Here is a 24,949-nt window from a genome sequence, read left to right as displayed (position 1 = left end):
CAATTGTTTGAGTCTCAAAACGGTTTCGTAGTACGCCTACTGAATCGCGATCCTAGATGGCCTGAGAACGAAATGACATTCGACGCTTGAGAATATGACCCGGGCTGATATACAATTTTGTCGCTGTGGTAACCGTACGCGGCAGATGGTGTCATATAAACCAAAGTTCGGCCAAGAAATTGACTTTAGAAAGATGACACAGAATGATAATATAGTTTTTCCAGTACGCACGTAAACGTACGCGTATATTTGCATTCGTGCCTTCATAACGTATGTAAGTTCCACCCTACACGTGATTTAGTTTTGTACCTATTGTGTAATAACTCCGCGCGAAAGTTTTGAGAAATTGTTAAAAAATAAATATGTTCTTGCCAATAGTCCTGCACTCGCCCTCTCCTCGTCCTCAAAGCCAGCGCGTAGAGAATAGAAATTAGAAGTTTTTTCTTTAAAAACATAAAACAAGAAACATAATATTAATATAAATTAGAAATAATTTGAAAATAAATAATTTTATTTTTTTACTTTCATAATTTTGTTATCATATTAGTTAAATTAAATGTTAATATTTTTCATTTAAAAAAAATATTTCACTCTTACTATTAAAGTGATAAAAACATTTTACAATAAATATGTGATATAGCATAATAGGGTTCATATTATTATAATTAACAAGATGACGCCCGCAAGGCCATTGCAAAATTTGCTTATCGCGTAGGAACTGTACATTTTTCCGGGATAAAAACCATCTTATGTGCTTTCCCGAGACTCAAAGTATCCCCGTGCCAAATTTCAGAAAAATCGGTTCAGCGGTTTGAGCGTGAAGAGGTAACAGACAGACAGACAGAGAACTTTCGCATTTATAATATTAATATGGATGATACTGTATCTACCTAGACGTCTGTTACAAAAATACCTAGAATTAAAAAATTTAATAGACAGAATATCATTTTGTGTGCATAAAAATTATCTAGTAAGAAAAAAAAAGGCGGCAACGCAGCGCAGCCTCAACATTTTTTACCGGCGCACGCGCTCGCACTTGCCTTAATTAGCGATTCATAATATAATGCCATCTCTATTGATCTTCAGTATACAATTAAACGCAAAAAGAATAACATGACGCGCATAGTAGCTCTGATTGTCTTAGCCCAGTTCTTGTGTGTGAGATCGAACTTAGTGTCGTCGACAAAGAAAGTAGTTGAGACTTCGACTGTACCGAATAATGGATTTTCTACGGATGAGATTGTCGAAAAGACGAAAATTGTGTTCAACACCAGTGACAGTAACGTGTACCTGGAGGATGTGCTGTACGCTATCAGGAGTCAGGAGTGGAGTGAGGATGAGATGCCGTGTCTGAACCGGACGCTGGTGCTACTGAAAAACCTGCAGAATTTCACGCTGTGGTCTGTTTGGCGTAAGTTACTTGTATAATGTATTTACAGGGTGTATCGAAACTAAGTGATAATACTCTAGAGTCTAGACTCTAGAGTCTAGGGAACTCTAGGGGTTTTGTGTGTGCCCCTTATATAGAGTTATCTCTGAAAGTACGTTCCCATACAAAATTAATAAAAATTTATTCTTTCAGCGCTACTACTGCTCAGCGAACTCTATATAGGGAACCCATACACATCTTAAAGTATAAATATCAGTTAGTTTTGTTACACCCTGTATAACAAAATTATTATGGTAAGTATTTTTAATGCTACTAGCGGGCAGCAACCCTCCCCGGCTTTGCATGGGTACAAAATATATAGCCCATATAACTAACTGAAAAAATGATTGAAATTTAAAATCCATTCAGTAGTTTTGATTGATAAATTTTCATTACTACCCGTGGACCGTGGCCCGCATTAATGGCCGGTACCGCCGCAAAAGCTTATACGTCCCGCAATTTTTAAATCTGTAATAATATATTTGAAAATATTCATTTAAATCGTTATATCTGTTACCTCTTCACGCCCAAACCACTGAACCGATTTTGCTGAAATTAGCTATGGAGAAGTATCTCCATAGCAAATTTCAGCAACTCAAAGTCCCGAGAAACGACGTACTTTTCACTCCGGAAAAATGTATAGTTCCCACGTGATAAACGAATTTTGGTGCAACGGAGTTGCGGGCGTCATGTCGTTACAAATATTTTCCTTCCGACATAAAAATGATTAGTCTGATTTCCATCGTCAGTGATACAATCATCTTTGTTGTAGACTCTAATTATTGCTTCTTGTGCAACAAATGATTCAAGACGACGAACTAATTACAATAATGGATTTAATTACATCGTTACATGCAAATTAAAATATTGTAATCATTTTTTGGGTTCTCTGATAAAATAATCCTTTAGACACACACTTAGCGTGCAGGGAGTAGAGATTTCGATTGTTTAAGTAAGGAAATTTAAGAAACATTAGGTCATCTGTGTCTGTCGGATCAATTGTAAGTCAATCAATTCTATAATTCAAAGAATTGAATTTTTAACTTTTAAGAGGTGTTGAAGTATATTACAGTACCTGTAGTTTCCACTTTCCGGCAATATAATATGGTTCTGCAGCAATTCTATTATTGCCCATGGAACGTTTATTTTTTCGCAATAAAAATTGTAATAAACATTTCCTAGGAATCAAAGCTTATAATATAAGTATAGCCTGTATGTATATCTAAATTTTATCGAAATCAACTGAGCGGTTAAAGCTTAAAGAGGTAACCGTAAGATACTTTTACACCTACACGTGTATACGTATGAAAAGAAGTTCCATATTTCATGACTAAAGTTATTATTCTTTTAACGCCCCTGTGGTCCCATGGTTAAGAGCGTGGCTCTTGACTCGGAGGTCGTGGGTTTGATTGCCGCGTTGGAAAGGTGTTATTTCCAAGTTTGGCTAGGACAATGCAGGCTGATCACCTGATTGTCTGACAAGTAAGATGATCCATGCGTCGGATCGGCATGTAAAAATTCGGTCCTGCGCCTGATCTGCGCGAGTCGTGTCGGTCTTCCGTCCCACTGGGTTATGAGAGTGAAGGGAATAGAGAGTGCACTATAAAATTACTCCTGCGTAACTGGCCTGGTTTCAATGAAGCTGGCCACCGTCACCAAAACCGGTGTGGGAGTTATGTTGTTTTTTTTATATAGAATGGGATTCAATGTCCTCGCAGCCGCTTGGTCTTCTATACGGGAGTCAGTACCACCTGGGCAACTATGATGAATGCCTCAATACTCCATGGCGGGAGAGTTACCCGGAACTACAATCCAAGTACTGCCTGGCCGATATCGTGCTGCAGAGAACTGACCGCCACGTGAAGAGGCCGCGATGGAACAGAAATGATCCTTATCAGTCCACCCTGCAGTTGATAGAGGTAACATGTTTTTTGGTAAAAATTACCTACTTGAAGTTTTGGTAGGTACCCACTTGAAGTTAGTCAAATTAAAACTTTAATTATTATTCGAGTATTTTTCCTTAACTAAATTGGTAAATTATTGTAATAAATGTCGGAAATTTTTGTGTGTAGCAATTATAGAGATGATTTTTCAATCACTTTAATTTGGTCAGCGCTATAGGAAATCCAAAAATATTTTTGAGATTTTCATTGTCAACCTTCTCCTGGTTGGGATGTACATGAGCTAGGTCTGTGCACCATTTTTTTAAAATTAGTCCGCTGATTTTGAAGTCTTTTTAGACTTAGAGTCGACATAATTCCTCCAATTTTAGACGAAATCAGTGTTCGGTCGCGAGATCAAGAAGCTGACATGGGGTATATGTGTGCCGGCGGAGTGTCAGTCGCAGTCCGTGGGGAAGCTGGCGACGGTGCTGCTGGCGCACACGCACCTCAGCATGGCCGGCCTCAGCGCGCGCATCGCCGTCGACGACACCTGCCAGGATGTTTACATGGATAAAAGATACGACGCTCTCTTCTATACATTCATGTATGTTATTCGCATATTTTGTTTTTTTAGTCAACCAAATTTCGGATGGTTCGCACGGAACTGAATCCCGAGCAAATTCTACCATTTTCAACGGCGTGAATCCACCCTACCTCTATACGGAATTCATACCATCGTATTTGGCGTCAATGATGGCTAATAAGTTTTTGTAAATTATAAGGCTAACTAAACACAATTAAATACCTGCATGAGAAGTTTGCCTGTACAATACATTTTATTATTTTAATTAAAACATATATAATTATAATAACTCGTACTGAGTAGTGACTCAACTTACACACAATATGTTGGTGTGCATTTATTTTTTATTGAATTCATAAAAAACCCATTTAACAAGGTATTGTAATAGTAGAAAGGTGGAAGAGGTTTTTGAGCTATCACAGAGATAACGAAACAAAAAAATGCTAAGGCTAATTCAATCTATACTAATATTATAAATGCGAAAGTATCTTTGTCTGTCTGTTTGTCTGTCTCGCTTTCACGCCAAAACTACCGAACCGATTGTAATGAAATTTTGTATACAGATAGTCTAAAGCCTGAGAAAGGACATAGGCTACTTTTTTACTGGAAAAAAGAGTTGAAAGGGGGTGAAAATACGAAAATTTGTTCAAATTAAGTTAGTTCCAAAAATTCATACTAGCTGGCGCCGTGTGTCTCTTACATTGCGCTAACGCTTGCCCAACATCTTTCTATAAGAGGTGGTATCATCTTACATTCGAATTTCGATTTTTTACGATTGTTATTTCTTTTTTACGTTATTTAATAAGTCAGTACTTTATATTAATATATACAGTGACGTTACCTTAAACCTATCAATGATAAATAGTATGTGGGTAAAGTTGTGTAATTGCGGTCTAAATAAGCTTTAAAATTTGGCATAATATATAAAGTTTAATTTAAAAAAATGAAATATTATGTGCACACTGCACAGCTGTTTTGATTTAAGGGGTACCAGGTTTTTTTTTATAAAAGCTTTTGACACCAATTTTGTTGACATCGCGCGCTATAAACTGAAGTCCACGCGGACGAAGTCGCGGGCAACAGCTAGTGTATTCATAAAATAATGAAATATTTGGTTACTTAATGTCATAATATATTTTTTTTCAGTGGGCTAATTCTATTTTTAATGACCATTGCCATCATTTGCACGCTTTTCAACGATAAAACAAATGAATATGAAGGCGTAGGTGAGTGTTAATTAGGTTTACTTAATATGACCTCGTACTGATTACTAAAGTACTCGTAAAATAAATTATATAAGTTATTGAACTACCAGATTCAAAACTTTCTACGTTTTCATTTAAAATACGGTTACCTGTAGCTTGGTTGGTGATAGACTGTACACAATATCTGTTCTGGTAAGCAAATAGGCGCTCAGTGATATGCCAGAGTAATAAAAGACGTTAAACTAATTTGGTCACGTTGTAAGGCATTGTCAATTGTCTCACTCCCCTTAAATGTTGTGACCTTTCACCGTACCCTTGTTTGTTTATTCATTGGCGAACCATAAAGGAGCCATAACTAAAAAGAAGAAGAAGAAGTCGAGACCTACGCCTTACCGCGAGCTCACGTTTAAAGAAGACGTCATGATGTTCATCCTTGGTTCCGTTTCTCCAGGCAGCGGTGTGATCAAGGCGTTCGACATCCGCAGCAACCTGAGCAGCATGATGAAGTCGAGCGACGAGCTGCACGTGCTGTACGGCATCAAGTTCATGTCAATGTGCGTCGTGGTCATTGGCCACCAGATCGGCATGTTCAACAGCGGGCCCATCAGCAACGGCGTCAACATGGACGAGGTAATTAGCACTTGAAGCAACATGAGCAACAAGGCGATCTACATAATGCAGGACCAACATGATAATGATAATGTAGGACGACGACAATGAGGGTTTTTACGATCCTGACATACGACAGGTGCTTGCCAGGATACGAAAAACCCTGTAAATATAGCAAAGGGTATTTCGTGGCTCTTTCGAGGCTCCGCCTAGTGGCAGCTAGTCGGTAGGAAAGTGTCGGAAAATTCTTATTGCTATTCTTGAGATTTGAGAACACGAGTCCACCAAGCGGCGCATTGCGTGGGTGTGCGCCGGCGGCAAATAAAATATCGAAAACCGTCTTTGCACTGCCAAAATTATAATTTTGAGCATAATTACAAAAATATCAGTTCGTAGAATAATTTTCTTTCTATTGGTTAAAATCACTAAAAGATCTAAAAAAGCTTTTTACTACTTAATTTTAAACTTAAAACTAAAGTAGCTTTAGTAGTTGGTATATCATGTCTAAGGTTCACTCGGCGTTACTATTGACAATAAGGTGTTAGATGTTGTCAATCGCGGCTTTGTATAGAAAATGACAAGTTTTTGACAGGGAGTCAATGACCGCTACCGCAAAGTTACGCCGAGTGAACTTAAATCATAACAATAACATTTTTACGTAGTTTTTTGTCCAAGAACTTAACCCATCAATCCCCAAGCGGCACCCGGCTGTTGCATAAGGGTTAATTCGAACCACAACGCGACGAGGCAAGGTGAGGCGCGGCGCGGCATAAATTTGTATGGACAGATGATCAGATGATGATATTGACAGATTTCAATAGCGTGAGACGTCTTGCGAATCTGTCAAATCCATATAAATTTAGAAATGCATCTACGCGTCGCGTTGCCGTTACAATTGAAAAAGAAAATTAAAATTGTGTCTGTGATTCCGACAATCCAGGTAATAATAATAAAAAATGGAAACTTATCCTGTGACTAATTACAGGATTCGACGTCCTTCCTCGGGCTCCTGTTTCTTCACGATGACAGTGTGGTCGATTCGTTCTTCATGCTCTCAGGCTTCCTTACAGCAACCGCTATCACGAAGATGAAGAACCTGCCAAACCCACTTGTCATGATATTCAAGAGATACATGAGGTAAGTTTTTAAATTGGTACAGTGGACTAGGCGAAAAGAGATAACAGACCAACAAATAGACAGACAGATAGATTTTCGATTTTATAATTTTAAGTAATTACTAAGGGTCAATTCAGACCGCAACGTGACGCGTAGATGTATTTCTAAATTAGTATGGATTTGACAGATTCGCAAGACGTCTCATGCTGACGACATCTGTCAAATCCATACAAATTTAGATCGCGTCGCGTCTCGCCTCGCCTCTGCATGTTGCGGTCTGAATTGACCCTTATGCGCTTATAATTTTGCTGTCTACGACAACTGCTACGTGTGCTACGAAGCGCTACGACTGCTACGCGAACACAAAGATGATAATAATAATAATCATAATATTAATACGCGAATGAAAAACTTTGTACTTAACCCTTTTTACGAAAAATGGGGAAACGTAGGTGCATGAAATTTTGCACAGTTATAGTTTATATGGTGAAGGAGTGCATCGAGCTAATATTATTTTGAAATTATGCTTTTATCATACATTTTTTCTAACAAATAAAACATTACACACACTACGCTCATTTTGGGTAACTTTGAATTGCAGTTTAACTTTGAACAGTACATTATTGTATTGTTCAAAGTTAAACTGCAATTCAAAGTTACCCAAAATGACTGTACAACACACACACATGAGAAATGACAGATTTTTGAGTGACAAGCCTATACGTACGAATTATACTCCTTTATTTATGGTTGAAGTCTGTTGACAACAAGTTGACAAATTGTATATTGATTATAGTGTTTTTTTATTGAATCTTAGATACTAAACACACCGGCAAAATTAGAGGAACATAACAAAATTTTCAATTTTTTTTTAATTGTTCACTGATTTTTATATATTTATTTATTTATTTACTAATTGATTATTAAAAAATAAATTTTATATGAATGTAGGGCATAAAAACGTGAAAAATAGAAAAAAATCAGCAGAAATCAAAAAATTAAGAAAATCTTTGAAATTTCAGTACCTAGTAAGTTTTTAAGATAAATTCTCCATTTTTATTAAAGAAATGCCATGTTAAAAGCGTGTAATGCTGGTGTAATGCCTTCTATGGATCTCAAGAGGGCCTGGATACGCCATTCCATGCTTGCATTTTAATTGTCAATCATTTCCTGTGGGATATTCTCCTACTCCTCCAGTAGCGCCAACTCGAGCTCCTGGACACATTTTGGAGCTGGAGTTTTAACTCGTACCATTCACCCATTGATGTGCCACACGTCTTCAATCGGATCCACATCCGTAGACCACGCTGGCCTCTCCACCTGGGCTACGCTAGCATCGTTTAGGTAATAATGCCCGATTTTCTTACTCTATGGACGCACATAAAATTGAAATTAGTACCTAAAACTGTGTAAAAGGCACACCATGCCGTTCCAGGATGTCGGTGCTATAGCTCTGTACTGTCAAAGTACCATCATCTATAATCATCAGTTTCATGCGGGCTCCAAATCATATGCAACTATATATATATAACAACCAAACCATTACGAAGCCTGCATCATAGGCCACTGTTTCCGGTAAGTTTGATGGCCTGTAGCTTTCCTTATAATTTATCCACATTCTTTATCGCCTGTTAATACAATGTACAAAGAATTTGCTCCCATCACTGTACAGCACAAGATTTCACTCACTTGTCTAATTTTGATGTTCACGCGCAAATCTTAGCCTGGCTCTTCGGTGTCCTGTCTCAAGTTTTGGTGCCCTTGCTGGCACTTTTGAGTTTTATTTAACTTCTTTGAGTCTTCTTCTTACTGTACAATCACTTACACGTTCATCTTGGACCTGTTCCGACAGGTTTCGTGTCTGCATAGCAGTTTGAGGTCGATTTCTTAAGTTTTGTTTCCTTACAAAATGGTCATCCTGAACCATTGTCACCCGATATCTGCCTTGTTCTCGTCTCCGAACGTAAGATCCAGTCTCTCTGAAGCGTTGAAAGTTACGATGAACCACGGAAGCCGACACACCTGGCCTGACTGACCGAACGGTAGGTGTGACCTTTCTCTATCGTGGTTACAGCTCTAGCTGTCGCAGATGCTGGGAAATCACTAATTTTGTATCTAAGCAATGTGTTCTTCCAAAAACCAAACAATCAAATGAGCTGAGCATACCTTGCACCCCGCTAAAACGCCATTCTTATCAGGAACACTTACAACGTCAATAATCGAAAAACACTTATTAGGGCATAATTGCTATAAAAACCTGTCAACTTGCCAGTTTTGTTCCATATTTTATTCCTTGAATGAGCTTAGAAGCTATAAAAAAGGCTTTCAGACAGCCCGGCTCACTTGAGTTCAAGTTTTGGCCCTTTTTACCAATGTTCCGCTAATTTTGCCAGTGTGTGTATTAGACAATGCTTACACGGCAAGTCTGAGATCAACTAAGACCAAGAGACAAGAGTTGAAAAAAATGATAAAGTCAATATTTTTTACAAAATATAGGTAGTAATGTCGTTGAAAATAAGGTCGAATTTCGACCATTGGGCGATCTCTAGTATTATTAATTATTTCTAACTTTTGCCCGCGGCTAAGCTCGCGTTAAGAAGTATTTTTAATTTTTGTATAGAATCTTTCATCTTCTATTTTATGCCCTTGAAATTTATCAAAATCCTTTCTTAGCGGAGTCTACGTCATAACATCTACCTGCATGCGAAATTTCAGCCCGATCCGTCCAGTGGTTTGGGCTGTACGTTGATAGATCACTATGTCAGTCAGTCAGTCATATTTGAGTTATATATATTTAGATAGATTAGAAGCACAAATTAGTGTTATTACGCAATTTTAATTGATATTTCATTTGTAATACTTAGCCTGTACCATAATAGGCCCACTTGCGCTAATTCGAGGTTAATCCTATGTTAAATTGCCTTGTGGCTTGTAGTGCATTTTTTGTCATAAATTAGAAAAACAAAAGAAATTACATTAAATAATAAATATAATAATTTGGATTTAACAAGAAACAAATACTCTGTTTATAATATTATATACATTTTTTGTATGTTCAACGATCATTCATATTTTGTCCCAGGCTAGTTATACCCTACGCCCTGATGATATTCTACGTGGTGGCGATATTTCCCTACACCGGTACAGGACCGCTATGGAACCGCGCGGTCGCGGGCGAGACCGCGCAGTGCAAACAGAATTGGTGGCTCAACCTGCTGATGGTCAGCAACTATGTGGACACTGAGAACGTTGTAAGTGGAACCAATTTGTTGGTTGTCATTTGATTTTCTATGAACGTGTAAGTGATTAGAAGAAAAGCAGTTGACGTCGTCGTTGTATTGGACCTATCGTTGCCCTATCTGTCCAGACTGGTGAGCTGTAGCATATTCTGCTTAAATATGTGGCTGGTTACATAATTTTTAACGTTTTGAATGAGAAACCCCATGTAGACGTCGATATTTTCGTGAAACGAATAAAAATTCTTTTTAGAACACATTATAAAAAAATGTAAATTTATTTTCTACAATCAGTCCACGATAACAGCGTGACTGATAACTTTTTTTTGTGATTCGTATGGGCAAGCTTCCGAATGTCATGGATATTAACCAATACAAAAATGAAAAAAATAGTTTCTCAGCGCTGCTATTTTCACAGCGAACTCTGTACCTGCTGCATACAAACCCTAAAGTATTTTCACTTAGTTGTTTATACACCCTGTAGACACTATAATTATATTTTATGTTATACTTTCTCTATTACTATAAAGTGCCGACGACTATTTTCTTTTATCTTCCTTTTTATTGGACTAATTAGCTCGTTTAAAATTCGCAACGTAATAAAACTTTTTAGGTTATCCAGTAGTTTTACGTAGATGATAGTATTGTTGTATGTCCGCAATTACTGATATCTGTAGCTCTACACTAAACTTTAATCCCCGATTTCGCTATCATAACAGTCCGAACAATAAGTTGCAGAGCCAGCCGATTGCTTACTAATGTTAACTCAAAAAACCTTATATTTCAGTGCATTATAATCAGCTGGTATATACCCAGTGACTTCCACTTCTTCGTGTTCTCTCTGTTCCTGTGGGAGCTATACCGCCGGAGCCCAGCGCTGGGCAAAGTCTTGGTGGGAGTCATCACTGTAGTGTCTGTAATACTGCCCGGAGTATCAACTTATATGAACGACTTCCCGCCCATACACGCGTTTAATTTTGAGTAAGTATTGTTAGTAAGTTGAGTAAGTATAGTTATGTGCACATGTGTTTATGTACCATCGAAGAAATTAATTTATAGGCACTTGACGGACTTACGTCATTTGGTTGGATGTCAATTCAATGTAAGTCGCGATTTGTCGGCTGGGATTGATATAACCATAGACTAGTACAACGTGCATGTGTGTGTTTCGAGATACGTTTTAACTGGTAAATTACCTATTTACTTTATATCGTACTACTGCACTAAAAAAACTACTATATACGTGCATATTTCATAATTTTTAAACGTATCAAAAGCTACTAGCTAGTTGACCGAGCTTTGCTCGGTATTCGATAAAACACGTATAAAATGACATTTTCTAAAAATGATTCCTATACTCCACTCGGGCTAACTTGTCGCTAGCGGTCATTACTCATTGACTCCCTGTCAAAAACTTGTCATTTTCCATATAAAACCACGATAAACAATATCTGACACTTCATTGTCAATCGCGGTTTATATGGAAAATGACAAGTTTTTGACAGGGAGTCAATGACCGCTAGCGACAAGTTAGCCCGAGTGGAGTATAGCTAGATCGATTTATCGCCCCCGAAACCCTCTATATACTAAATTTCATGAAAATCGTTGGAGCCGATTCCGAGATTCCAATTATATATATACATATATACAAGAATTGCTCGTTTAAAGATACAAGATATACAAGATAAGATAAAGGTGCATAATAATTTGAAATAAAAAATAAATAAAACAGCAGTTATAAAGTTAATGACAAAATTACGAAGACATCATAGAAACGTTTAGTTACAGCAAAGAAAAGGAGACAATAAGATTATGATTACTCATCACATAGGCAGGAGCCAGCAAGTAAACAAATTAATTCTGAAACAATAGCACAGGTGTCCATAGACACGCGAGAGTGAACTTATTAAAAAGATAAATGATAACTCCTATATTAGCCTATATTAAACGTTACCTATGTCAGTACCGACGAAGAAATGAAGAAATTGATTCATGAGCAAATGGCGGACCTACGTCATTCGGTCGGGTTATGTCAATTCGTTGTTAGTCGTGATTTGTCCGCTCGGTTTGACATAAAACCACCAAATTATGTAGGTTTGCCATCTGCTTATTTAATTATATATTTATTTAAGGACCAACTTACGGCTAATACAGGATATTAATAATTAAATTAGCTAATAAAACCATAATATTTTGCATAGCCAACAACATTAGTCTCAAGTTAATATTATAACTACAATAATTCTTTAAGGGCCTGTTTCACCACTTCCTGATAAGTGACGAATAGGCTATCCAATTAACTTGACAGATCAATTATGGAGAATCTGTTAAAAAAGTTGTGGATAGCCTATCCTTTTCCCTCATGTCCCTTTGTTCCCTTTATTTAATCTTTAAAACTACGCTACGGATTTTGATGTAGTTTTCTTTAATAGATAGAGTGATTCAAGAGGAAGGTTAATATTATAAGTATAATAACATTCATTAAATAGTGGAAAATACTGTTAATTTTGGGGTTTCTAATGTGAAAAGGTCTACAGAAAACTCCGCGATGGTACATAATATCATGTCTATCTCTTATGGATATCCCACAGTAACATTTTTTGTCATAAATTACTTTTAACTTCAAATAATGGCTAATTTTCGAAGCGATTTGAACGAATATACGGCAATAATCCTTATTCAATTAAATACTTTAAATACATTATTTATTTAATATAGGTAGATCTATATGGCCCTTTACAGCATATGATTTCAATGAATATTTTCAAAGATATTACACATTCTAAAATTGCGAGACGTAGCTTTTGCGGCGGTACTGACTAATGCGGGCCACGGGTAGTAATGAATATAATTAAAAACTACTGAATCGATTTTTTCAGTGAGTAACATAGGCTACAATATTATATTTTATACCCATGCGAAGCCAGGGCGGGTCGCAAGTACTTAATATAATGTTATTAGGAGCATTAACAATAAATTTTTAAAGATTAATTGTAGATAACCGTTAATTTTAGCGGTGGCAAGAAATATAGACAATAGATGCCGTGAGAGAAGTTTGTTACAAAAAGGTCAAGGGACAAAATTAAATGATGATTTCGTGACAAAACAGGATCTCGATTGGATCGCAAATTGTGCATCGTAGCATGATGCATAAAAATTAAGTTAATTAAAAGTTGTTGAAGAGAAACGTGTATAAATAAAATAAATTGAGTTAAGTACTCAATATAAAGCATTATAAAACACGTTCTTCCCATGGCTGAGGATTTCGCCTGCCCTTGTCTAACGTTTGTCTTTCATTCAAAAACAACTACTAATAACCCAGGCTGGCGGATACCATAGCAAATATTACCTACGATGTAGATACTATCAGACAAATTGATTCAGGGGTAGATGGTGGACTTACGTAATTTGGAGGGCTTGTCAATGTTAGACGTGATCCATCAGCTGGGGTTAACTGGACCCAACCAAAACCTAGGTCCATAATCTGCCTAATAATGAATTTCAGTACAATCTATTACACAGTAAAATATTATGTCATTAGAACCACAATAGACATAACTACCAGTAGTTCGACTGCAATGAAACGGACTGGTTTCAATATCTGTCAAATTCGTCGGGTTTCACTAGGATTATGAACGGAATGTGCCTCGCGCTGGCTGATATAATTTATTTTTAAATATTTAAAATAAAGATTTCAAAATTAAATTCTGACAATTTTAATCGAGGAACACGTCCAGCGAATATGGCATAGTTTTAAATTCGTAGTGACAAGTTAACAACCCTAGCGACGATTTTCGTCATAATACGTCAAATTTAAAAATTTCAACATCAGTTCTAAGTCGGCATACTCTATAATTCTGTCTACTCTGTTAGAACAGTGCAAGTGGCAGGTCTTCACTTGTTTTTATGAGTTGCGAAACAATCGAGTGCGTGGAGGCGGAACTCCGCTATTAGATGAGTTACGTATTGATAATGCAGGTTATTTTCCATGTCAATAAAGTACGTCGCTTTGTCTTTATGAGATTCAAAAGTCTTTTTCTTCTCGACTGGTACTTATTTGTTGGCTAAATATTGTGAATTATTGTCAAATGTAAAAGTAATTTTACGACCGCACTCAGATCATTTAATGATGATTAAACTTAATGAAGAGTTTGGCATAATTATAATGTATGCGGCTTAGTTAAGTAATTAATATTCGTCTCTAAATGCTGCAGTTAGTATTTGCAAATTAAAAATCGGCGTTGTAAGAAAATCAAAATAACTAGTCCCAATTTCACGAACACATGTTATCTTAGATTTCATACTACGAGTTTGCATTACGTAATAACGCTAATTGTATGTATATTGTATAAATAAAAGAGAAGAGATTTCTTCTTATCTTCTCTTCTTTTCTAATCTTTAAATGTCAAAAATCTTTTATTTCTCCCTAGGTCTTAGCAATACAATTTTTTTATGTTATTTCAGGTTCATCTCGAACCCTCGCGGATCCAAGCAGTTCAATGAGTTGTACATCAAGAGTCACATGCGGTACTCGGCGTATGTCATCGGCTTCGTCGCCGGCTACGTCTACGTGCGACCCGCCCTTATTGATCACTTGAAGAGACTGTCGCAGGTTAGTTTCTTGCAGTCAAATGTAAATAGAATGGGTCCAAGCAGTTTAACGAGCTGTACAGTGTACATCAAGAGTCACATGCGGTACTCGACGTACGTCATCGAATGTATCGTACGTCGATGAAACCCATCGCCAGCTACGTCTACGTGCGACCAGCCCTCATTGACCGCCTGATGAGGCTGTCGCAGGTTAGTTTCGCGCAGTCAAAAATACAACGATACGGTTTTACTCATTTCTATCTTGTTTACATCTTATAGAGGTATATAGTATAATATGTTACCTTACCTTAACAATCAAGACGATATTCATACATCTTGCAGTAGTTGTGTCGGTGGAACTGTGTAACAAATGTGTGTAACAAAGTGAACAAGAGTAACAGAAAAGGAGAACTCCAGAGAATTAAGCATATACGCTTGAGCACTTTAAATTACTGGTCCTATATGTTAGCTAATGGTTAAGTTAATGGATAAGTAAAGATTCGTATAAAGTTTAGCCGGGTCACGACATTAACTTTCTATAACCTAAACAAATAACATCCGCCATCTGATTAAGAATTAATTTTTCTGATGCATGATGGTACAATGTATCTACGTCGGGACATGTCTTTTACTTCGTAAATTCTTCAATCAGTAATTTTTCTCGTTTTTTTAGACTTGGCTAACAACGATCGCGTACATCAGCACTGTAAGCATATTTGCGTGCATGTACCTGGGCAGTGTCCTGTACTGGCGCGACAACGCCGCCGTCGTGAACGCCATGTACGCCGCCCTCAACCGCCCACTGTGGGCGCTGGGACTGGCTATCATCGTGCTGTGCTGTTCAGTCGGCCATATTCGTGAGTACACTTTATTTATCTTACTGTACTAGACATAGCTAATGATGCGCCATAACGGTGCCGTGCAAAATTGCTCATGCACTTTGGTTGGCGCTTTATTCAATCTAAAGGAATGTACTATCAGAGAAGTTGGTTCCTATGCAAATCGGGGACCTAAGTAGTTTGGTTGCGTTAAGTCAAACCCTTCTTACCGATCACAGCTAACATTGACTTGACATAAACCGACCACATGACGCAGGTCCGTCAACTGCCTAGGAATAAATTTGCCCAAAGTTAAAAAAAAATCAGCCGATTATATTTTAGACAGACTGCAGTTATTGGGTTGGTGTTGCCCTTTTTGGTGTTGCATACAAAATCGTAAATTAACATACATTGCAAAATTAAGAAATCACTATAAGGCTGCGTTCGAACGTGCGCGTTTTTGCACGCGGTATTTGTTGAAATGTATAAAAATAATGAAATCAAATCATTTATTTGCAGAATAAGTATATTATGTAAAAAGATGTTCAATTTTTGTTTTCATATTTAAGTTAATTTTAAAATTTTATATTCTTGTTTATTCGTTCTAAAGTACATGAGATGGGTTTTCTCGATATTTATTTTAGGTAATTTTTATGAAGCCGTTCTATTATTTTGTCCAATGATTTGATTATGTCTGAATTAAAGTTGTCGGTTTACCCCCGAAAAAAGTACTGTGCTATCATCAGCAAAATATAATAGGTACTATTTGGTGTTCAATTGCTTAGTCAAGTCGCGCTGTAGATAATAAATAGACTCGGTCTAATATGGTACCTTGTGGTATGCCTATCGTCACTATTTGTGTCTGTGATATGTAACATTTTTCTTTCTTAGTATATACGTGGGAGAGCCATGCTTCGGCACGAATGGGCCGGCTCGACCGGAGAAATACCACGTTCTCACAGAAAACCGGCGTGAAACGTGACTCACTCACTCGGCGAAAGCGTGTTTCGCCGAGTGAGTGAGTTTACTGGAGGCCCAATCCCCTAACCGTATTCCCTTCCCTACCCTCCCCTATTCTTTTCCCTTCCCTAAACTTCCCATATTAGCCTATTCCCTCTTAAAAGGCCGGCAACGCACCTGCAGTTCTTCTGATGCTGCGAGTGTCCATGGGCGACGGAAGTTGCTTTCCATCAGCTGACCCGTTTGCTCGTTTGCCCCCTTATTTCATAAAAAAGAGGACAATATTATTATGCGTATAATTTTTGTGATTTGTTTCCTATTATGAAGAAATTCCAAAGTCGTATAGTTTGTCATTTAAAATATCATGGTTTACGTAGTTAAATGCTTTTGTTAGGTCCATATTATACAAGGCATATTATTATTATTTGTTGTTTTTTTTTTAATTATGTAGGATAGGTTTTATAAACTAGTGAATTGCGTCAGTTATCCATTTCTTTCTTAAAAATTGTATTTGTTCCTTACATAATATTTAAATTTATAAAAATAATTGTACAGATTTTCGTTTATTAATTTTAGGGTCTGGCTGGCTGGCAGGCTGTATCTCAAGAACCTGATTGTGTATATCTGTTGCCGCTATAACAACAAATACTAAAAATAAAACATAATTAATACTAGACGTTCCGTACGACTTCGCCCGCGTAAATTAGATATTTCACAAACAAATTATTCCACAAAAAATTGCCTATGATCCTTCACGTGGTCTACTTCTTATCTGTACCAAATAACATAAAAATTGCTCCAGTAGCTCTTTCAAATAATTTCCTCCGTTTTTTCCACATTTTCCTTTATTTCTTCGCTCCTATTAGTCTTAGCTTGATGAAGTATAGCCTTCCTCGATAAACGGGCTATATTATAACACTGAAATAATTTTTCAAATCAGACCAGTAATTCCTGAGATTAGCGCGTTCAAAAAAACAAACAAACAAACTCTTCCGCTTTATAATATTAGTATAGATTTAAGAGAGGCTCCCATACAACAAACGCCATTTTTTGGTCTTTTTTGCTCGATATCAATAATGGTAGCAGGTAGGCTCTTGAAATTTTCACAAAGTCTTTGAATATATGTGTTCTTTATTAATTAATAAAAATAATAAAGTAAAATTAAAAAATAAGGGGGGCTCCCGTACAAAAAACACATTTTTGGCCTATTTTTGCTCTATAACGGTACGGAACCCTTCGTGAGCGAGTCCGACTCCCACTTGGCCGATTTTTTAATAAATTTTAGAGAATACTGATACTAAAGCTATAATACATTTTTTAACAAGTTCTGGGTCCCCTTTTTTAAAGATCGGGGTAATAATTATATACTTCAGCAATTTGAGGTTCTATGCTAATTACATAAATAAGGTTTATGTAATTAGCATAGAATCTCAAATTGCTGTAGTAAAACACGCGACGTGCGCTAATTCCGCGCGCGCAGAAAACGCGCACGTCTTAACGCGCCCATAAAAGCTTATACCAAAATGTAAATTATAAACATAAAGTTTTAATCAAAATTATTTCACTGCAGCGTACATAAAGGCGATACTGAGCTGGTACCCGTGGGTGCCGCTGAGCCGGCTGAGCTACGGCGTCTACCTCATACACTCCATGCTCATCACACGCAACGTCTTTATCACCAGGAACCTTCAGTTCCACGACGTCGTTCTACTGGTAAGTGCAAGCACAATGTGACTATAGGTTTTTATATTATCATAAATTATATGAATGGAACGATGAAAATGAATCGAACGATGTTGTAGAAAACTTGTAGCTTAGAAATATTACGCACTTTTTGTAGGCTACATCCTGCGCCGGCATTGTGTTCTGGAGCCACCTGGCGGCGCTGCTCATGTGGCTGGTCGCGGAGGCGCCCATCAACAACCTCGTAACGCTGATGTTGAAACAAGGGTATGTACCTATGTCGTTCTGGCGACGTGGTGCGCCGGTATCGTGTTCAGGAGCCATTTGGCGGTCATAGGCACCTGCTCGTGTGGGTACAGGATATTTTTAAACCTATCTGGACACTACCTGGGCAAAAATGGACACAAAATATAGGGTAATCGCGTATTTAGCCAAACCGGCACAGCGACAGAAATTTCGAAAACTACCAATCAACATTACGAATTTTATGATACGGTAAACATTAATAGAAAATAATCACGAAAAATTGATTATGCAGAGGAATATTCCGTGATGGTATCTTTCCAATAATAATTATTATCGGGAGCTTAGGAAGTACTATTCAGTGTCTTAAACGTATATTTTATATTTCAGACCCAAAAAAACCAAAAGGACAGCAGAACACACAGAAGAGAAGACACAGGACAATCGCGCATATTTGGAGGACAACTTGCCGCCGACGATACCTACCATACAAGTTATATCCTCCAAGTGCTAAGAAATAGAGTTCAAATGTTTGTTATAATATAGAATATGAAATAAGTTATACTTAGACTGATTATTACGAATACTTATAATGTTGTACTTAATATTAATTCTGTGTTCTAACATAAAAAGCAATAAATGTTAAATTAAAAGACAATGATTTACATTGTCTTTTAATCGTGTCCATTTAATATAATACCGATATTTAATGAAATAATCATGATTATAGGAGTTATTTATTATGCAATGGTTAGATAAATAATATCTATGAGCAATGTATATGTCGTGGCGTCACGGGGTCTACCCCGTTCACTAATGATTATTATTAATCAGAGATAGATAAGTCACATCTAAATACAGCAACACTTTTATTCGTAGTCTTCGGTTTGGGTTCACAAAGGTTATTTACAGAAAAACCGGCCAAGTGCGAGTCGGACTCGCGCACCGAGGGTTCCGACAGCTTAAAGGTATTATAGACCTGAGTATTTGGTATGAATTTCAATTTAATACCTCTACGCGTTTATGAGGAAATGGGTAGTAAGTTTAAAATTATTAAAAAAAAAAATATTATGTGATGTAACTAAAAATTTATGGTTTTCGTAATTTTTCCTTTATCTATGCTATAAGACGTTGCTTCGTACCAAATTTCAAGATTCTGAGTTCACGGGAAGCACCCTGTAGGTTTTGATTCCCTTGCAAGTGTCGAAAATTTGCGGCATAAACGGCTGTATCTTTTGATTGCGTTGGCTTAGAAGTTTGATTTTTTCACAGCTTCAAGGGACAGTAGACCTGAGTAATTGATATAAATTTCAGCTTCATACCTCCACGCGTTCCTGAGAAAAAGGGTCTTGACAGACGGACGGACGGACAGACGGACAACAAAGTGATCCTATAAGGGTTCCGTTTTTTCCTTTTGAGGTACGGAACCCTAATAAGGTTCACAGTTGTACTTCACAATAATTGTCTCTAGTTTGTAGAAAACTATTACTGATGACTTGTTGTTGATAGCAGTAAGTCTCTTGATACTCTAGCAAGGGTGGGTAACGTCTGACTCTATACAATATGATGTTACTTTACACTGGGGCCGAACCCCACTCGTTCATGCCTCCGCTTCCCATATTTCCTAGTGCAAACTATAACTTAATATAAACAATGACAAACTTAAAGACAAAGACAGAAAGACTTCCACTGTGCGTGGAGCTTGTTACATTCGTACAATTAACTCATAAGGAAGAGTTTAGATTAACATGTGTTTGGGACATTTAAGAATTCTCGTATTTCGACAAAAACTATGAACTGTGTATAGAAATTTAACAATAAATAAACTAACTTTGACAGGGTTTAGGACCCTTTATAAAAAGTCTTTGTCAATTGAAAACAATCTTTACAATAATTACTTAAATTATTCTTTATTTTTAAGGACTAAAAACGGCGCCCATATAAACCTACTTCCAGAGCAAGTTTGAGCTACATAGTAAAATTTAACAAAATAAGGATTTTAGTTTTAAGCCCGTGCTTGTTAAATAAACGTATCCCTACTCACCACACACATCTCGCGTTTACGCCATGTGTTTCGTGTTTCATATCTATAATATAAAAATGAGTCGCTGAATGTGTTGCTAAGCGCAAAACTCGAGAGCGGTTGGACCGATTTCGCTAATTCTTTTTTTTAAATATTCCTTGAAGTACGAGGATGGTTCTTACGGAGAGAAAAATTCTAAAAAAAAAAAAAATCCTGAAAAAGTCTAAATACAACACTTTTCTATACTCCCATACAAAATATATTTTGTGATAATACTTAAAAGTCAAATATATAAAAATGGATTTTCAATTATGTTAGTAACGCTAAAACTCGAAAACGGCTGAACGGGTTGGGCTAATTTTAGTCTTAAAATATTCGTAGAAGTCCAGGGAAGGTTTTAAAGTGACACGAAGTTCACCGGGACAGCTAGTTCATAATAAAAAACTTCAAGAGATAACCAAAACAATTTTCGAGTTAGGTATCAGTCGTACAGCGTACTGTAGAACACTGAGACGAATATAAGTTTTGACATAAGCCCCATACATTAATTTAAAATGTTCGGTTCCCACGCGTTAAGCGAATTCTGGACCAACGGTCATCTAGTTTTTCTATATTTTTTTTCCTATTGATAAACAATAATATTATTGGGGTTCCGTAGTCAACAAGGAACCCTTATAGTTTCGGTCTGTCCGTCTGCCTGTCTGTCCGCGGTTTTGCTCAGAAACTAAAGGTACTACAAAGTTGTAATTCGGCATGAATGCACATATTGAGGATGCCGACAAAATGAGTGTCATTGAATAGGTTTTTAAAAAACATATAAATATATAGGTTTTTAAAATAGCTCCGCCTTTAACTCGGTGGATCACGACATTTCCATACTATAAATCCATTGGAGTCTCGCCATCTGCACTCTCATGGTTTGACTCATACCTAAGAGGACGAAAACAGCGTATTTCCACTCCAGACAGATGCTCTGAATGGGTCTATACATTGGTTGGGGTCCCGCAAGGAGGAGTTTTGTCTCCATTGCTTTTTGCAATTTTTATAAATGAGATAACTAAATTCATATCTTCTGCTTATCATCTTTGTGCAGACGACCTACAAATCTATAGGCACTTCACCATTGACAACATTGAGCTTGCGATTGGCTCGATTAACAACGACCTTTTAAATATTGAAAAATGGGCTAACACATTTGGTCTACTTGTTAACCCGAGTAAATCTTTTAATTGGCAGTAGGCAGCTGCGTTCGAGGATTGATTTTAAATCTCTAACGAAGGTTACTTAAAGTGGCAGCATGTTAAAGTATAGTGACAAAGCCAAAAACCTAGGAGTAATTTTTGACTGGCACTTTTCCTGGTCACCACATATTAACGAAGTAAGAAAGAAACTTCACCACTCATTGCATGCGCTGAAGATTTTCTTCCCATTCCTGCAAAAGTGCTTTTGGCACAATCATTACTCCTTCCTCTTTTTGATTACGCTGACGTGTGTTATTTAGATGTAACTGAAGAGCTTCTCAGCAAACTCGAACGGCTACAAAACCCGTGCATTCGATTTATATATGGATTGCGCAAATTCGACCATATATACGAGTTTCGTAACAAGTTGCAATGGCTTCCTATTCGCTTGCGGCGAGATATGCATGTTTTAGTATTACTCTTTAAAATACTCAAACCCTCATCTTCTCCCTCGTATCTGTTTGAGCGTTTCTCTTATACAGCTCCAAGTGAAAGACCTGCTCGATCATGCCATCATAGGAAGGTATTAGACACTCCGTGGTACAATACAACTTTTTATGAAAACTCATTTTCAGTTAGAGCTGCCCAGTTGTGGAATGCTCTGCCTGAAGACATTCAGCAGAGCCCAACAGTGGGCACCTTCAAAACAAGATTGAAGAGTCACTTTATGTTAACTTTGAACAGTTAATTGTATTACTATTAGTATATGTAGGTTTATTTATTAATGTTATATCTATATTATAGTATATTTTTATATTAGTATATTTTTGTATTAGTATGTATTAATATTATATTTTAGTGAATATTTAATGTATGTAAGTATAATGTACTTTAATATAATATTTAATGTCAATAATTATTATTCTCTTTATGTTAGTCATCCTTTCATTTTGTATATTAGATTTTAGTGCATGTTTCGTTTTATTAAGTTTTCATTATTCTTTTGTGTACTATCTACAAATTCTCTATTTTTCACAATGTCTTGTAGGTCTGCTGGCAGAGATCTCTTCTAGAGATAAGCACACCTATGTACTCTATTAATGTATGGTATATTTTAAGCTAGTTTTAGAAAATTTTTTATAAAGAATAAATAAATAAACATAATATTAAGAGTGTTCATAGATCATTTTCCGATTTAGAGATCGATTTGTGAAATATTATGAAGTTTTAAAGTGGAGAAATTCGTTAGAGTCGAGTGTTCCCCCTTTTACCAGCTAAACGGTTACATAAGTTATTTAGTAATAGTCGATCAACTAAAAAAAATATTCGGCGAAGTATAAAGGAATTTTTCGTTTTTAAAAGTCCTTTGAACGCAACTGAGATAATGTTGTTGGTAGTGTAAAATACCTACGTCATAAATGTACACTCATTAATCATACAAAAATTATCAAAAACTAGCGGTACCTACTACGGAACCCTATATTGCGCGTGGTCCGACACGCACTTAGCCGATTTTTAGAACCAGTAGTTCTTCCTAGTTACGTGCAGTTTCCCAAACGAGACAATACAATTTTTAAAATATTTAGTACAAAATATTTGTTTTTGTTTTTATTTAAAAGCAGTTGCAAAAAACTTGTCGCAAGTTGTCCAGAAAAGAACAGCACAAAATTAAAAATAATTTAGTAAAAATCTCCACCAAGCACCTGAACAAGCTGGATTTCGACCAGGCTTCTCAACGACCGATCATATCCACACCGTGAACCAAGTCATAGAAAAGTCTAATGAATTTAATGTACCCTTATATTAAGCCTTTATTGATTTTAACAAAGCATTCGATAGCATATTCCATAACAAAAAATTTTCAGCCCTCATTAACAAAATATCGAACTTACTTACATAGACCTACTTAAAATAATTTACAAACATAATTTAGCTGCCGTAAAACTAGGAACTACAGGCCCAAAATTCAAAATTGAACGGGGTGTCAAAAAGGGTGACCCTATCTCTCCACGCCTATTTACGAGCGCCTTAGAAGAGGTATTCAAGAAAGTCTCAACAGGTTGGGGGGACAAGGGTATTGTTGTCGACAAAAAAAGGCTGACAAACCTTCGCTTCGCCGACGACATAGTTCTGTTTGACACTTCTGCACAAAACCTGCAGGCCATGCTGCAAGACCTGAGCATGGCAAGCCATGAGGCGGGACTTCGGATGAATCGATCAAAGACCAAACTCATCACTAACAGCACGAAACGTAAGGACGAGGTAGACGGGTATGAGTTGCATTATGTTGACGAGTACGTCTATTTAGGCCAAATAACATCCTTTAATAATTGACAAGACAAGGAAGTAGACCAAAGAATTGAGAAGGCATGGAAAAGCTTTTGGTCTATGAAAGAACTAATGAAAGGGGACCTTTCACTTTGTCTAAAACGTAAACTCGTCGACGTGTGCATCCTACCTATCCTAACTTACGGTGCTCAGTCCCAAGACTGAGAAAAGACCAATCTTTAACCGACTTACAGAAGTCCCGGCTCGGAGTTTGTCAAAGAGCTATGGAGCGCAGCATTTTAGGTGTCAAAAGGATTGACCGTATTCGAAACACCGCTCTGCGCTCCAAGACAAGAATCTTAGAAGAAGTCTAAAGTGGAGCTGGGCAGAGCACGTCGCCCGCATGCTCCCGGACAGATAGGCGCGTCTAGTTACGGAGTGGCTACCGAAAGGTCGGCGAAACAGGGGCAGACCCAAGAAAAGGTGGGGCGACGAACTAGACGCTGTTGAGAACGCCGAAGAGTGGCCAAACACAGCAAAGGATAGAGACGTGTGGAAGGAAAGAGGGGAGGCCTTTGCCCAGCAGTGGGACACAAACGGCTAATAAAAAAAATCAGTAATGCAAGATTTCAAGAAATAATAACAATATTAAAACAATTATAGTACACTTAAGTGTTTTAGTTATACAAGTATAACAATACATTATTAAGACGTGCAATTTATATTTAATGCACACCTTTTGAGATTCAGTCCACAGTCACTAGCTGGAAGTGCAACATGACGGGAATAATAACTTTAGTTGTCTTAATCAAGATCTTAAGTGCTGCGGCTAACCAAGTATCGTCTACAAAAAAGATACAAGCCAATAATGACTTTTCTATGGACGCAGTCATTGAAAAGCCTATAGCTGAGTTTACCACCACTCAGCATAAAGTGTACCTAGAAAATGTTATTTATACACTGAAAAGTCAAAACTGGACTGACGAAGAGATCCCATGTTTGAACAGAACACTGGTGCTTCTGAGAAATCTACAAAATTTTACGTTATGGTCTGTTTGGGGTAAGTAAATATTTTATAACATTTTAAAAAATCAAATGCAGTAATTTGCGAGAAATGTTCTG

The 24,949-nt window shown here is 37.0% G+C and overlaps 1 protein-coding gene across 1 annotated transcript in view; it reads left to right on the top strand.

Annotated features, from left to right (window-relative positions):
- The first annotated feature begins 1,076 nt into the window (after positions 1-1,076).
- LOC121726123 overlaps positions 1,077-24,949 on the top strand; it is a 38,357-nt gene continuing 14,484 nt past the window's right edge. The window contains exons 1-14 of the mRNA XM_042113357.1: positions 1,077-1,411; positions 3,125-3,348; positions 3,702-3,916; positions 5,042-5,121; positions 5,552-5,730; positions 6,695-6,846; positions 9,908-10,076; positions 10,849-11,042; positions 14,526-14,673; positions 15,325-15,508; positions 18,000-18,142; positions 18,270-18,379; positions 18,746-18,866; positions 24,578-24,887. Of these exons, the coding sequence (XP_041969291.1) occupies positions 1,114-1,411; positions 3,125-3,348; positions 3,702-3,916; positions 5,042-5,121; positions 5,552-5,730; positions 6,695-6,846; positions 9,908-10,076; positions 10,849-11,042; positions 14,526-14,673; positions 15,325-15,508; positions 18,000-18,142; positions 18,270-18,379; positions 18,746-18,866; positions 24,578-24,887 (2,527 nt within the window). The 5' untranslated portion in view covers positions 1,077-1,113. The remainder of the gene's footprint in view (positions 1,412-3,124; positions 3,349-3,701; positions 3,917-5,041; positions 5,122-5,551; positions 5,731-6,694; positions 6,847-9,907; positions 10,077-10,848; positions 11,043-14,525; positions 14,674-15,324; positions 15,509-17,999; positions 18,143-18,269; positions 18,380-18,745; positions 18,867-24,577; positions 24,888-24,949) is intronic.

Source organism: Aricia agestis, chromosome 4 (assembly GCF_905147365.1).
Source record: "Aricia agestis chromosome 4, ilAriAges1.1, whole genome shotgun sequence".
NCBI lineage: Eukaryota > Metazoa > Arthropoda > Insecta > Lepidoptera > Lycaenidae > Aricia > Aricia agestis.
Note: the sequence above shows the minus strand (reverse complement) of the source record. Positions and strands in the feature narration are given on the sequence as shown.